Consider the following 15,786-nt stretch of genomic DNA (forward strand, 5'->3'; position numbering starts at 1 on the left):
TCATCTGAGGGAAAAAACAAGCAGCCAATAAAATACTAGGAGGTATTGCCCTACCAAACATTTCAATATATTTAAACCTATATTATTGTAGAATATAGAGATGCTATGTCAGTGAGATAGAGCAGAATTTTTTCAAACCCTAAGTGTATGTAGAGTTTACTTGGTGATAAAATAGTGACATTTTAAAGTGGTGGGAAAAGGTTAAATTATTTCTTTAAATGGTAATAGGACAACTGGCTAGCCATGTAGAGTGGGGAAAAGTCAAGAGCCTACCTCATTTCCTACACAAAAATAAATTCCAGATGGAGCCAGCATTAAAAGGTACTGGGGAAAAGAAAGAAGCATCACAGCACTAAATGAAAACATAGATGAGTATTCCTATGATCTCAGAGTGGGGAAAGGCTATTTGCCTAATCATGTAAAAATTTTATGAAAAATACTGATCAACCAAGCTATATAAAATAATTAAAATTTTCTATCTGATATGAAAACTTCGTAAATATGATGTGAAAGGTAAATAACCAAGTAGTATAGACCAAGGAATAATATAATTCATATACAAAGTACTTTCACTAGCCAACATCTGTAAAAAGAAAAAAATGGGCAAATGATGTGTACAGATAAATCACACCCATAAAAAATACAAATAGTTAAAAAAAAAGCTTAACTAGTCATTTTCTTGATTGCAAACAACAGAAACTGACACTGGTTAGTTTCAGCAGTAAAGGAATTTATAGAAAGCCTATTAGCTCACAAAATAAACAGAGCTGGAGAAACAGGCTTGGGGAGAAACCTAAGGAGGCAGATACCAGTAAGAACTTGCCATTAGACCTATCAGCTGGACATTCACTGCTACCATCCCTGGCACTGCTACTAGTGGACCTTTTTTTGAATATAGAACTGTTATATTTGCTGATTTGCTACTAGTGGACCTTTTTCTGAATATAGAGCTGTTATATTTGCTGATTTGCTGCATTATCTCCAACTGACAACTATCAGTACTGTCAGAACCAAGGTCCTGGTGGAGCAACTGATTGGTCTTTCTTAGGTTATCTTCCTGGGCTCTAGAGGGGTGGGGAGAATGCTAGCCCCCTACCCCTGGCCCAGTTTTCCTAACAGGAGTTGAATTGTCCTGCCTAATTTAGTATCCCTTCCAAATGGGAAGTCTGCGTAGATGTTCGATAGCTGAAAGACCAGCATATAATGTTCAATTTACTCCTACAAATAAGTGCACATTATTGTTCTATCTTTTATTCATCAAATTGACCAATGTGAAAAAGACAGGAAAACTCAATGCTGTCTTGGGACTGGGAAACATGTGTTTCCCATTTATTGTTTTGGGAGGTCAGTGTGACAACAGGTGTTAAAACAGGAAATGTGCATACCTTTTGATCCAAGGTGTCAGCTTCAAGATGTAATTGTAGGAATGGACCAAGTTAGATCATGATGTTATTCATTGCACTGCTGTTTCTAATTTGTGTGTCCCTATCTCAGGGGGTAATAATGGGTGGGTTCAGAGATGCATGGTGGAAAATTAACAACAGAAGTTTGTTTGGGGTGGGTCTTAAAGAATGACTATACTAGTGCTCCAACCAGGGATTCTTTTCTGATTCTGATCTGGCCAAGCAGAGAAAGGATGGGCCTTGTGAGTACCAATAAGCCTGGAATGGTGGGAGGAGCCAGACTGGAAAGGTGTGGGGAGTTCAGGTGTCTCTCTGAGGAGTTCAGATGTTGTTTGGATGTACTACTGCCAAATAATCAATATGCTATATGATAGCTACCTTAGTAGGCATCCAATAATGGTTAAGATGAGACTCTGCTGGGTTGCAGCCCACATTCTAAGGCAGGTGACAGTTTGTAAGCTGCCTTCAGTATGGTAAAGTTAGTGACATAACTGAGAGGTGCCGAGAGAGCCTGAGGAAGGGGCATCTCCTGCAGCAGGTGGTACCTAAGGTGAGACTTTAAGGACAGGATAGATTAGCTAAGCCAAGAGGCTCAAGGAAAGGTTTTTGGGACAGAGAAAACAGCTTGAGCAAAAGTCCTGTATATTTGGATCAAAGTGCCTGAGGGCATGGGTGATGAATAAGACACTCCATGATGTTGGATTGTAAATAGGGCCTGGGGGACAACTACAGATGAGAGATCAGAGGGAATCATATTTTACTGGGCTCTGGTGACAGAGGAAACTACCCTCTGGATTACTGCTGAACTCTACCAATTACATTTTGGATTTTGGCTACATGCTGGTGGGAAAAGGTGGACATGGCAACTAAGTGGTACTGGGCTAGGGGAGAGGGCAGTGTTCAAAGGGTTGTGGTGATCCTGGCTTGTTGTGATGCTAAATCAAGGGAGTCAGATTGGGGTAATAGGCTCAGCCCAAATTTCTCTGAAGCACACGGCAGCAATGGGTTCCAAGTGGTTGGCTTGGATTACAGAGGAGGGCCCTGGCAATGGGGTCATATTCAGGCTAAGGCTTCAGTACAAAGAACAGAAGCAGGGTGATAGAATTCCCCTGCTCTTTGACTCTTAGTTAAATAAAATTTAAAAAGAACATTTGTTAGCACCTACTGTTTGCCCGGCATAAATGCCAGGAAAGAAAGGAATGATGTTCTGAAAGCAGCCAGCAGGATAGTCACATGGAGAAGGCCTGTTGGTAGAGAAGGCCAAAGATTGCTTACAGAGCTAGAAGAACACCTGATTTTGACCAATTCCCGATCTTTCTTGGGTTTGACTTCTCCAGCCCTAACTAAAATTGCTTAGTGTCTTTGTTTGGGTTCTTCTTAGATCAGAATCTGAGATAAAGACTTGAGTGCAGATAGTTTTTGGGGAGGTGATCCTGAAGGCAGGAGTGGGGGAGCGGCAGAGTGACACAGGGAAGTAGATCCAGAAAAGGGTGTGTTACTAACACAGTTACAACTGAGGGCAACTGGGACTCAGTCTCCCTGGAGACTCTCTGAAGAGTTTGATCTACCTCAGGTTGTCCATCCAAAGGATGGGAGGCTGGGTGTTTATTCACTGGCTGGTATTTCCCACTGGTTGAGAGTTGCCCCTCTTAGGGGTGGGGAGTTGTTAACTCAATTCTTCTCTTTCCTCCACAAGTGAGTTCTCTGGCTTTAGAGAGAAAGCTCAGACAGAAAAGCAAAGAGATAAACAGCAGGCATTGAAGTATGTGTGTTGGGGGGCCTGTCACAATGCAATAGCTTACACAGTTTATAGCTGTGGCTGGCTGAAATTAGAGATGGGCTCTGGTCATAAGTCATGGTGGATGAAGAGCCTTTGCTATGCTCAATTTCCTTCTAAATTAGTTTATTCATTTAACCAAACATTTATTAGAATCATGATCAGTACTGGGCATCTATGATCAGCAAAACAGATCTAGCCTCTGCTTTAAATGTTGAGTCTTTTGTAGATTTTGAACAATGGTGATGGGTGCTATGAACATCTGAGCCCCAAATGAAGAAGTGCTAAAAAAAAAAAAAGGTAGAAGCAGCATAGGGAAGCTAATCTTGAGGGCTAATTTCCAGGTTGACGTGACATTATAGGAGACCTCAGCCCCAAGACCCTTCCTACCTCCTAAAAAAAATAAACTTTTAACATAATGGCTGGATATTGTGATAAAATGTTGTCAAACTACTTGAAATTCCACCAAAAGCTATTCCTTTATTTTATTCCTCAAAAATTCAAACCTGCAAAGACGGACGACCACTGCATTCACACTTAAGTATGAGTGATCAGATTGCTTTCTTTCTATCCAGATGAGCTCAAGATTCAGGGAGGAATGGATATTTTGACTAGAGGTGGGAATGGAAGTGATTTGGGGGCCACTGCAGAGTAGGGGGGGAAGGAGGTATTATCATAAGAGCCATGTTTACCTTGGAATGGGAGGCCAGAGCCAAGAGCCATTTACTTTGAAATATATTGTAAGGTGAGATTTATGTTTTAAAAAGAGGAAGGGTTTAAAAACCCTTCCCAGTTTCTCTCTTCTGCAGTGACCAAGACTCAGACTAAGGGTTAGTAAAGAGGAGAATCTACAGATATGAGGTCATAAACCAGTGGATTGTGAGCTGAAGGCAGCCCAAAGATGTACTTTTTTTCTGTGCTATTTTTTTCTTTTTTAATTGAACCAACATTTAAAAATAGGATTTTCACCTTTTCTTAAAAAATCAGATGATCTAAGTCCTCATTTCTGCATGGGAGTCATTGGCTGGAGCTGACTGGCAGCTACCCACTTTGGAAAAATGTTGATTTGCACTTTGCCATAGTCCCTATTTCTTATATTCTCCCCAACATTGAGAGTAGAGCCACTTGAGGTATTAATAAGTCAATATGATGACACCAGGATTCTTCGCTCACTGATACAACCTATCTCGGAGCCTGTGATATGTGTGGGTTTCGTTTAGAAGTCAAGTCAAACCTGTGTTTGAAGTAGTAAGTTATCTCAAATTCAAAGACATTGAGTTGAAGATTAGAGATATTGCATGCTTAGCATAATGCTTGGAACATAGAAGCTATTATCAGCATCCATTAGGAATTTAAGCTGCAGGAGGGTCGGGCAGAAATCGTGTTAGTCCTGTTTTCAGCGCCTAGCACAGTGCCTGGAGCAAAGCAGTAGCTGTTTGTTGAATGAATGGTGGTAAAGGCTGTTCTGAAAAGGAAGGTAATTTTGATTTGATTACACCGTTTCACTGCGACTTCAAGCAGCCGCCTGAAAACAAGTCCGCCGGGCATGCCAGGCTCTGTTACGGCTTTGGGGGGGGGGCACGCAGGCTGTCGGAGCTCCTCGGGAACCGGGCGGAGCTAGTTTGGAAAGAACCGGCCAGGGCCATGTCCATCACCTCTTTCAGAATCTGGTACGGGGGGGCATTCTGATCCATGCACTTTCCGAAAGCCTCCTCCATTAGAGCAGCGAAGACGGAGCTCCAGCCGGGCTCCTGACTACCGCTCTCCCCTGTGACTGGACTGTGCCCACACTAGACATGGCCTCTCTTAGGCTTCACACAGCCGACCGCGCCCAGAGCAGAGAGTCATCTCATCTGACTGGAGGGGTGACTCCGTTCCCACAGTCAACATGGCTACTGCAGAGGCTTCAGCGCCGGGAGGGCGGTGCCGTGAGGCGGGTCACGTGAGCGGCCCAGCTGGGCGGGTCGCGCGGCGCTCCCCCGCCCCGCGGGCCGCCGCTTGCTGAGCTCGCTGGCTCGGCAGTTCCTTGAGGTGTGTGGGGCGTCGAGCCCCCGGCCCTGCCGGTGAAACGCGGCGCCGCGGGATGCGGCGGCGGCCGTGGCGGGGCCGCGGGCCAGACGGGTGGGCGCGGTGATGAGCGACGGCGGCTGTCGCCATGTCCAAGGTAACGGCGCCCGAGCCCGGGCCGCCGGTGGAGGCGGCGGCGGGCGGGAAGGAGAAGCGCTCCTTCAGCAAGCGGCTTTTCCGGAGCGGCCGCGCGGGCGGCGGCGGCGCGGGGGCTCCCGGGGGCCCCGGGCCCGCCGCGCCCTCCTCGCCCTCTTCGGCGCGCTCGGTGGGCAGCTTCATGAGCCGCGTCCTCAAGACGCTGTCCACGCTCTCGCACCTTAGTTCGGAGGGCGCCGCCCCGGACCGCGGCGGCCTCCGCAGCTGCTTCCCGCCGGGGCCGCCCGCCGCGCCCACGCCGCCGCCGTGCCCGCCGCCGCCTGCCTCGCCCGCGCCGCCCGCCTGCGCTGCCGAGCCGGTGCCGGGGGTGGCGGGGCTCCGGAACCACGGGAACACGTGCTTCATGAACGCCACGCTGCAGTGTCTCAGCAACACCGAACTCTTCGCCGAGTACCTGGCGCTCGGCCAGTACCGGGCGGGGCGGCCCGAGCCCTCGCCTGACCCCGAGCAGCCTGTGGGCCGCGGCGCGCAGGGCCAGGGCGAGGTCACCGAGCAGCTGGCGCACCTGGTGCGGGCCCTCTGGACCCTGGAGTACACCCCGCAGCACAGCCGCGACTTCAAGGTGAGCCCCGCGGCGCCCCATTCCCAGGAGGGGGCCCTATACCCTGAGTCCCTGGGGCACCCATCTGCCCAAATCTTCCTCTCCTTCTTCGCGGGCCGGTGGACAAACGCCTGGCTGCCCGAAGAGGTGTGGGCCCACGTCTGGGACAGATACCACTGATTTTAAGGGAGATGCATGCAGGCATCCATCCATTCATTCGGTCCTGTATTTATCAACGGCTTACTACGTGCCAGGCCCAGCGATGGGCGCTGGACAGGGCTGTGACAATGAACGTGACCGTCTGTCTTCATGGAACCTACATTCTTGGAGGTGGGAGTGTTGATCCTGTGTTCAAATCCTCCTGGCGCTTACTATCAGTGTGACTTCAGGCAAGTTACTCAACCTCTCTGCCATTTTCAGTGTGACTTCAGGCAAGTTACTCAACCTCTCTGCCATTTTCCTCCTCTGGTACTGCCTCAGAAGGTGTTTGTGAGCCTCAAACAAGTTGATATGTTAGGTTGATCCCTATGCAGTTACCCATTTGACTATTTTTGACTTACTGATTGGCACTTATTTAGGGTTCAACCTAGTCGGTAAAGTGCTTCCAATGTGTATAGTACCATGTGTATTTGCTGCTGCTACCATTTTCATTACTAGACTTTGATAAGTTAAGGAGGTAATACCAGGTGGTGGTTTGAAGAAGGTGCATCTTGGTGGTTTGATTGATGGGGTTGGCAGGCTGCCTTAAATGGGGAGGAGGCAGGGTTAGGGTGGCTTCCTGAAAGGGGTGACATTGGAACTGAGACTTAAGTAACCTTAGGGAAAGGCAAAGGCAGCCTTGAGTGCGTCAGTGGGGGGGCCGCTTCCTGGGTGTAAGGAAAGTGTGAGAGCTGGAGATGGGAATGAGCTTGGTGCCCTTGAGGAACAGTGAACTCTGGGATCAGCAAATTCTTTCTGTGAAAGGGCTGGATAGTAAATGCTTGATACGCAAAAATGGAGTATGTTCTGTAGGTACGAATATGACAAGAGAAAACAAACTTCCACGGATTTTTTGACAAAGAGTTTAATGTTAATTGAGGACAATATTTTGTAATACAGGTCTGCTTAGGAGAAGAATGGGGTTCTTGTTTTGGAGGGTTTAACTGGAATTCAAAAATAGGGTTCCCTATCAACAAAATGATTACATTCATCTCTACCAGCTATTCTTAGCTCATAGGCCATACAAAAACAGGTAGGGGGCTAGATATGGCCCTTGGGTCCTTGTTGGCTGTCAGTGTAGCTAGAAGTGTAGTGAGCAGCTGAAAGCTGCCTGGCATGCTGGGCCGTATGGTGTAGGGCTCTTTAGGCTGCACTAAGAAAATGGGCTCTTAGTCTGCTCAAAAGTGGCAGATGATGTAAGATTGTGTGAGGGATTCTTTCCGGTGGGACATGGAGATGATCACACAGTGAGAAAGTTAATTCCTTTTCTGTTCTTCTGCTGTCCTAATTATACCCTAGAGAATGTGTCAGTTTCATAGTAGCCTGACTTAACACCTCTTGCTCATTCCCCCACCATTTTTCTTTAAACAGAGAGAACAAGCTTTTAAGTTTAGAGGCACTTAGGGAGACAACAATAGCTAGAATTTAATAAAGTTTTGTTTTCAGTGGGTTTGTTTTTTACATTTGTCTTCTCTTTGTGGCAGATGGTACTAGCTTTCCATTGGTGCTGTAATGTGTCTTTCTAAAATACATTTATATAAATAAAAAATAAATGATTTGTGTGAAATATAAAATGGTAAAATACCTAAGGAGTCAGTACTGGTTGGGGACCTACTTTCTTTCTGAGGAACAGCACTGTCAGGTGCCTCCCCCCCCCCCCCCCATCCCCTTTTAATACATTTCACTTTTATTTATATTTATTTATGTTGTTCTACTCTGTTTTTCTAAAAAAGAAAAACCCAGTTGCTGTTTGATCTTGGCTATTTGAATGGAAATACTCGACTGGGATAAGGACTGGGAAAAAGAGATCCATGACAGAGATCTCAAAATAGGAAAGAGAGAATGGCAACCAACCTGCTACTCTAAGTCTGTTTTCTCTAGGCTTATAGCTGCCTGTAAGTAGCCACAGCAAGTGCAAACTTTTCAAGGCCGGAGCCCAGTGTTTTAAGTTTGGTTTTCTTCTCTTTTCCAATATGTGAAAATCAATTTCTACAGCATTTTTGTATGTGAACATTTCCATTGCTTTTTAAGAGATTGTTTTCATTTTTTAACCCATTAAAAAGCTGTGAACACAAATGAGCCAGTAATTCTAGAAATGCAGAGACTGATTTACAGGCATGCTTTGGCAAAGTTGAACAGATTCTTTGAGGCCCTGTTTTTTTTTTAATGTAATCTCTGAACCTTTAGTAGATTTCACTTTGTATTCATTCATTCACTTTCCCCTTTATTGAACTGATAACAGGAATGCAGTCAGCTTAAAAAGGAGGTATAGCACTAAGGATGCTGCCTTAAGCAGTAACAGTGTTGAATTTGCTCACACAGTAAGTCTGGAGGTAGGGAGATCGTTCTAAGGTGGTACAGTGGCTTGATGGGCCCAGCGAGGACCCAGACCGTTTCTGTGTTTCCACATTGTTGACCTTTGCTATTACTGGACTTTTGTCCCTAATGTTTGTCAGGGCAGGAAGTCATTGGGGGAACGGAAGTTCTTCCAGAAGCCCCCTCAGCAAGCTTCTGCTTACAACTCATTGACTGTATAGCTATGTCAGTTGTCTATCCCTGGCTGCCATGGAGTCTGGAAGGTGGATATTTGGGTTTTCCTGGCTTAGTAGAAGAGACGAGTAAAGGAGAGGTTGACTTCATAGGTCGCCCACCAAAGTGCCTCACCTGTGATGTGCCAGGCACTTTGATTTGGGGAAGACACTGCCTGCTGGTGAAGAACTGCATCTGTTGGGACCTCGTAAGTGCACCTAATTCACCTGGGCACCTTGTTACAAAGTAGGTTTGGATTTGGTAGAGCTGGGCTGGGGCCTGAGGTTCTGCATTTCTAACAACTCAGGTGCACTGATGCTGCTCGTTCAGGAACCACATTTCACAGGCAAAGTAAAGCATCAAAAAGCAGTGTTCTGAAGGATGAATAGAAAATTGCTAGGCAGAGAAGCAGTAGGGTGGTATGAAAGGGCATGTGGCTTTGGGGGACTTGGTGGCTCATCATATACCGTGGAGAGTGATTGGGGTGCAGAAAGTCTGGGAGAAGTGTGTTGTAGATGAACTGTAGCTGTGCTAGTTTGGACTTTATTCTCTGGAAATTGAGAATCCAGAGTCAATTTATAAGTCTGAGAATGATAGGATTAAGTTTCTTTTTTTTTCTTTTTTCCCTCCAGTTAGGTAAGGCTTGTGGTACTGTAAAGGATTACTCTTTTCCCCTCAAAACGTTTTATTACATCCAAATTTGATGGGTATTATTTTCATAAAGAAAATTGAACACTGAGAAGGTGGATGCAAGGCATACTGTCCCAGTTTTGTGGCAGACATTGGTATTTGATGCAGATACTCTGGAGCTCACATTCAGCCTCAGAACCTGGGCTCCAGGCAGACACTAATATTTCATTGGAGTTGGCAGAGATAAAACCAATTTTCCATTTTAAGGTAGTTTTTGCCTTGAGGTCTCAAAAAAGCACTTAGTATGACTATAAATGTGCCTTTATCATCTTAAAATGTCCTTAAGTTACTAATGGTTTTCTTCTAAGTTTTTCAGTTAGAATTCTTTCTTGATTGAGTTTAAGAGCTTGCCAGGTAAATGGATTTTTGGTTTTGGATGACTTAGGTGGTTGTTAAGGTTGGATTTTCATTTCCCAGAATGGAATGGATCGACTGGCCCAGCCTTGGTATGCTTTAAGAAATTTCTCTAGCTGCCAGCTACATCCTTTTATCTTTTTACTCAGGCGTTTTTCTCCCGGTCGTAGAGCATTGGTTCTCAACCAGGGTGCTTGGCCTTCTCCCACCCACTATGCCTGGGGACACTTGGCAGTGTCTGGAGACAGACTTGCTTGTCACACCTGGAGTGGGGATGCTACTAGCTCTGACCCCTCAGAGGATTGTCCAGCCCAAAGTGTCGGTAGGGCTTCACTTGAAAAACTGTTGAAGCATTGTTTTGAGCCTCCATAGGGCATTTCTTACATCCCCAGCCTTTAGGATGGTATCCTTGTTACTTTTGGGGATTGTTTGGGGAGGGCTCTGAGACAGAAGGGCACATCCAGAGTAATTCTGTGTGTGTGTGTACAGTAGCACCAGAGTGAGATTGAACCTTACTGGCAGGATGCTTGGATCATTTTCTTAGTAAAATAATGAGAGTGAATAAATAATTTTGAAACCTGGATACTCAATATACAGTTTTCAGAAATAGCTTATTGTCTAAACTTTAGTGCTGGCCTGGGTGCTCCACGTCCTTACAGAGCTTCTCTGATTTCTAATACTCAGTGCCCTTTTGCAGTAAGTAAAAGACAGATGGTCATCTTTCAAGTTAAGTTTTATAGCAGCAGTTTTCAAACCATGTTCCCAAAGAACAACTAGAACAGAGTGATCTACTGATAAGAGAACTGTGATGAATCCTCCCAAATTTGCAGTAAAACAGAAAGTAACTAATTACTAGAATTTTCTCTCCCATATTTTTTTTCCTTGAACTTTGGTACCTGGTAGTGCTTATTTGTTAGGAAGAGTTCTCTGGTTACAATGGGAATAAACATGTGTAAGTGAGTAGTGGCAGACAGGCTAGCAATCAGGGGCTTACAGTGGCTCACTTTCACCCTTTCCTTTCTCATGGACTCATGCTGGGGAGCTCTGATTTTATGCTGCAGACCTGTGATGTAAATTTTCCCGGTGTGTATGAAGCTATCTAGTACATTGATATTTCACAGTGGTTTTCAAGAAGTACACTGACTTCAGAGTGTCCCTTGAATTCATTTGAAAAGCAGAAGAAAAAAAAACTGGGTCGGTCAATTAAGATTTAAGGCAGAATATAAAATAGAAAGTATGTCCCTTCCTGGTCAGTTCCCTTGTCTGTCAAATGTTGTCACTTTTTCTTGAGTGAAGTTTTAAATCTCTGAGGGAACAAGGAGGTGATAGAATCATCTAACTTCAGATTTAGAAGGAGATTTGGGTGAGATGTGAGTAGGCCCCGGCCTGTCTGGATGAGGGAACAGGTTCCCCTCCTGGCTTGAGGCCGAGGGAGCAGAACCAGAGTTCTTGGCTTCCACTCTCTGTCACCCGTGGGCTGCTGATGTACACGCTGAGTCCTGCATGTGTGGTCACCTTAAATGTCAGGTCTCAACATAAAACATAAACAGGCAGGGTGGACATGCTGAAACTTGCAGCATTTTTTTCTTCTACAAGTGTGGTGCTGAATGTTAGTAAGAATCAGGTCAGCTGCAGCTAGCTTTAGGCAGGTGCCATTGTTCCGCAGGCTGAGGCACTTCTGGAAGTCTTCCTTAAAAAAGAATCCTTTCAGGCCATTTCAGTGCACATATAGACATGGATACATCTTTTATGTTGGTGGGCTCATACTCTACCTACATAGTTCCCTAACTTGCTTTCCCCTAACCACCTACCCTGGACTTTAAAACACATCATGGGTAGCATAGCTTTCTTTTTTGTTGTTGTTGATATATCCAAGGCCACTCCTTTCTTTTTAATGGTTGGATAGAAGCCCACGATGGCTCTTTAGGTCGTATAAAGTTTTTAACCATCATAGCCAGTCCTTCAACCCACATCATGTCTTCTTTTCTAAAGAACGAAGTCTTAGAAGTAGCATTGCTGAGTAAAAGGGAACATGCCTTTAAAGTGCTGATACACCTTGCCACACTGCCCAGCAAAAGGTTGTATAGGACAAGATTCTCTGACCCATTCCTGGTGGGAGCTGGGGCCAGCTCCCTGATGAGTACTTCCTCATACTAGTTCCTGCCCTGTTCTTCATTGTACAAATTTACAAGTATTTTCTCTCATGGAGGTCATTTTGTTTCCTCTAAGCATCCCTGTTCTCCACTCTTTTTAAAGGAATGGGTCTCCTTTCAGTAAGTGTTGAGCTGATGTATGTAGCTTCTTACCTAGTGGTGGTGGTGGGGGTCATAAGGAAGCATTAGGAAATTTCCAAGGGGACTAATTGGGGAATAAAATTCACAGAACAATTATGGAACTCCCTGTTTGCTGACTTCAGAAACATTTACTAAGCAATTATTATGTGTAAAGGAACTAGTTTAGAGGAGGGGTTGGGAATAGAGGACTAAGTTTGAAGATACTAGGACTGGTTCATGCCCTCAGAGAACTTACCTGCTTCTAAGGTAGCTATTTTAAACTGTACTGACTAGGAAAGTTCAGTGACATTTCAGAGAAGGATGAGGTCATTGTGGGCTAAAGTGTAAGTTGGCAATTCATTCATTCATTGTCAGCAATTAATCTACAAATTTATGGGTCTCCTAACTCCTTGCCACATGCCATGCTAGTCACAGTAGTAAACCAAATGGTAAAAAAATGGTACAGCGTCATTTTTGATGGTCTCTTTAGAAGGGAGGCAGATGTTAAACACTTAGAAATATGACATTTAAAATTATAAGAGCTAAGAAGGAAAACAGAAGAGCCTGGGATAAAATGTTTGCGGTGGGAGAGGATTGGAGGTAAATTTGAAAGTCTGAGAGGTCTTGTCTGAAGCTTAAAGAGCTAGGAGGAGAGGGTTAGATGAGACTGGAAAGGAGGTGAGGTGGGCAGAGGCTAGATCATATAGGGTTGTGGCCAAGATAAGCATTTTAGATTTGATTCTAAGAGCAATGGGGGTTGTTGCAAGTTCTAAGCAGAGTTCTGGCATGATGTCATTAAAATATGAAATGATCATTCACAGTGCTAAAGTAGTGAATAGAATGGAAGCGGAGGCCAGTTAGGAGACTTTTGTGATCAACTAGGTAAAAGTGGTGGTGGATGGAGGTGGAGAAGTGGATGAATTTGAGATGTATCTGGAGGCAGACCTGACAGAACTTGCTAATGGATTGTTTGGGGAAGGCTCTGAGACAGAAGGGCACATCCAGAGTAATTCCCAGATATTTGTCTCGAGCAACTGAGTGATTGATTACTGGTGATGTGTACGTACTTACTTGAGGAGTAGTAGTTTTGGAGGGATCAGGAATTCACTTTCAGATGCTTTAAATAGCACCCTCATGAGATGTCTAGTAGGCAGCTGGGTAAGGGAATCGAGTTCAGAAGATTGGGACTGGTTGGAGATAAAGATTTGGGAGTGATCAGTCTATAGATGCTGTTTAAAGCCATGGGATATGGCTTAGAATGGGATCTGAAGATAAATAAGGCTGGGATAAATAAACTAAGGGGAAGAGAGACAATATTCCAGGTTGTTGGGGAAATATCCTGACCAAAGGCATAGAGACGGCACATGGCCTAGGGACCAGGAGACCACAGGCTTTTTCTGCTGTGGAGGCTTCATTTGGAGCAACCTGGACTCTGTTGATCTGTATGGCATTACTGGGCAGATAATTCTTTGTTGTGGGACACTGTCCTGGTATTATAGAGTGTTTAGTAGCTTTCCTGTCCTCTCCCCACTCTCCTTCCCCAACCTATTCTCCAGACATTGTCAAATGTCTGCTGGAGGGGCAAAGTTGCCCTAGTCTAGAACCACTGATTTGGAGAGAAGGGAGTATAAATGTAGATGGCTGAGATGAGAGGGGCCAAATTATGGGTGGCTTTGAAAGTCTGTCACAGCAGTTTAGCCTTGAGGCTGCAATCAGTAGAGATTCTGTTGCGACTTCTTGAGCTGTGTAGACGCTGATTTAATGAAAAAACAGGTCTGATGGTGAGCCAAAATGAATCAGATGGAGGAGAAAGTAAATGCAGGGAGAGGGCAATCACCCGTGTGAAGCGAGGAAAAGGAGGAGGAAAGGGTGACTTCAAGGGACATTTTGGAGGACATTGTGACATTATTAAGGAGAATTCAAGAGATGAAATGGTAAAGGAAACACTGAGCTTTCAGACCTGAGTGATGGAGAAAATACTGGGGATAGAAATTCCTGATAGAAATGGGGTAGTTAGAAAGGGAAGGTGGTTTGTGGAGCATAAGAGGTGAAGAAGATCATGCATTTAATTTGAACATGTGGGGTTGGGGGTCATGGGATATCTAAGAAGGGGAGTCTTAATAGACATGGAAATATGGTGCGATTTAGGACTAGCTGTGTACACTTGGATTCAGCTGCACAGAGGTGATAATTGAAGTAAGGAGTATAGGGTGTAAAGATCTGAAGCCCAAGGCCGTACCCTTGAACTGAAAATAAGAGGATAAGATGAAGGAGAGGGCCTGTTGAGAAGAGGCAGTCAGAGAGAGGTGGGAGTAAAACCAGGGAGAGTCATGAAACTTGGTTTACTTTACAGTGTGACTGCCTGCTCTTAGCCCTGAATACAGGGTAAAGCTTCAGATGTGTCAGTTTATACCCATTAAAAATCAAATTCAGGTTGGTATTTGGCAGACAGGATATGGATTTATTATGCTCCATATAAATCCATATGTGCTCAAAACAGGTTTATTGAGCACATTTGCTGTGCTGGTTCTTTGTTACAAGGCACTGGGATATGAAGAGTGAAGTGGTCCATGCCCTTAAGGAATTCAGGATCTAGAAGGGAAGACGAGATGGATAAGGAAATATTTGCATTAGATTAAGTTGAGTGCTGTGATAGGGTTTGCACAAAACTGCTGTGCAAACCCAGCAGAGAGATCACCTGCGGGAGGACTAGGAGGGTTGTGGGGCCTGAAGAGATGATCCCTGGATTGTGTCTTGAAGGACTGGGTACAAATCCTCTAGGTGGACAGGAAGAGGTGGGAAAGGCTTTTCCAGGACAGAAAGCCTATTGAGGGCAAAGGCTTGGAACCTCAAACAACTTGGCTTATTCAGAAAGTTTCAAGGTACGTGTGGTTGGAGCTGAAGCATAGGGTCGTGGTTGGAGTGATGGGATGGGGAGGAGGCCACTGAATGATGCTTTGGGCAGGGCTGGGTCTCAAAGTCCTTGAGTGCCATGTTAGTGAACAGCACCCTGTGAGGACAGCCACCAGAGAATTTTGGACAGGCATGTGGTACGATTGTCTTTTCCTTTTGTTTCTAGAACAATCATCTCTTCAGGGGCTAGGGGCATGGAGGACAGAAGGGGTGATGATGAGAGAGGCAGGGACAACCAGGTTTAGGGAGAAGAATATAGCCTTTTTGAGACTGGTAATATTTGGGAAACTGAGGCAACTTAGAACTTCAGAAATGCTAAGGTCTATTTTAGATACTATATTTAAGGTCCCATGGTAACGCATGGAGGGAAATAGTTGGTGGATTTGGCTATTGATTTTTATTTGTTATAAAATCCCCATTCTGAGGTTTAAAAAATATTTTTCTAACACGAACTAGTAATAAATCAGTCATTTTGATTCCACCTAATTTGGTTTTTACGCATGTGCAAGGCAAAGCTTAAACTTAATGCTAAGGGCAGTGTATGACAACATTCATGTTCTTACTGTACTGAACACATTACCTTAAAGTGCTATCAGTTTACATTTTTGTACTTTTTGTCCACACACATATATATTTTATGTAGCTGCTATCTTCCTTGCCAGGAAAACATTTTTCCATGTTTATAAGTGGTGCTCATAATACTGTTTAATGATTTATATGGTATCATGTTGCTCAGTGATGATTTATTAATCTAGTCTCTTTTATTGGGCATCCTCCCCACCTCCCAACCCTCTTTTTCCACTATAATGAACATGAACCATGTGTATAGTCTTTGCTTTGCATTGTTGTTTATTTAGGATGAATTTCCAGACATGTCTTCAGAAC

The 15,786-nt window shown here is 44.6% G+C and overlaps 1 protein-coding gene across 4 annotated transcripts in view; it reads left to right on the plus strand.

The window, feature by feature from the left end:
* The first annotated feature begins 5,138 nt into the window (after positions 1–5,138).
* USP31 (ubiquitin specific peptidase 31) overlaps positions 5,139–15,786 on the plus strand; it is a 109,572-nt gene continuing 98,924 nt past the window's right edge. For all 4 annotated transcript variants that reach the window (XR_012122261.1, XM_036992350.2, XM_036992351.2 and 1 more), the window contains exon 1: positions 5,139–5,965. Coding sequence is in view for 3 of the 4 variants with exons in the window: in XM_036992350.2 (XP_036848245.1) it covers positions 5,336–5,965 (630 nt within the window). In the remaining variant the exon portion in view is untranslated. The remainder of the gene's footprint in view (positions 5,966–15,786) is intronic.

This window comes from Manis javanica, chromosome 10 (genome assembly GCF_040802235.1).
Source record: "Manis javanica isolate MJ-LG chromosome 10, MJ_LKY, whole genome shotgun sequence".
Lineage (NCBI taxonomy): Eukaryota > Metazoa > Chordata > Mammalia > Pholidota > Manidae > Manis > Manis javanica.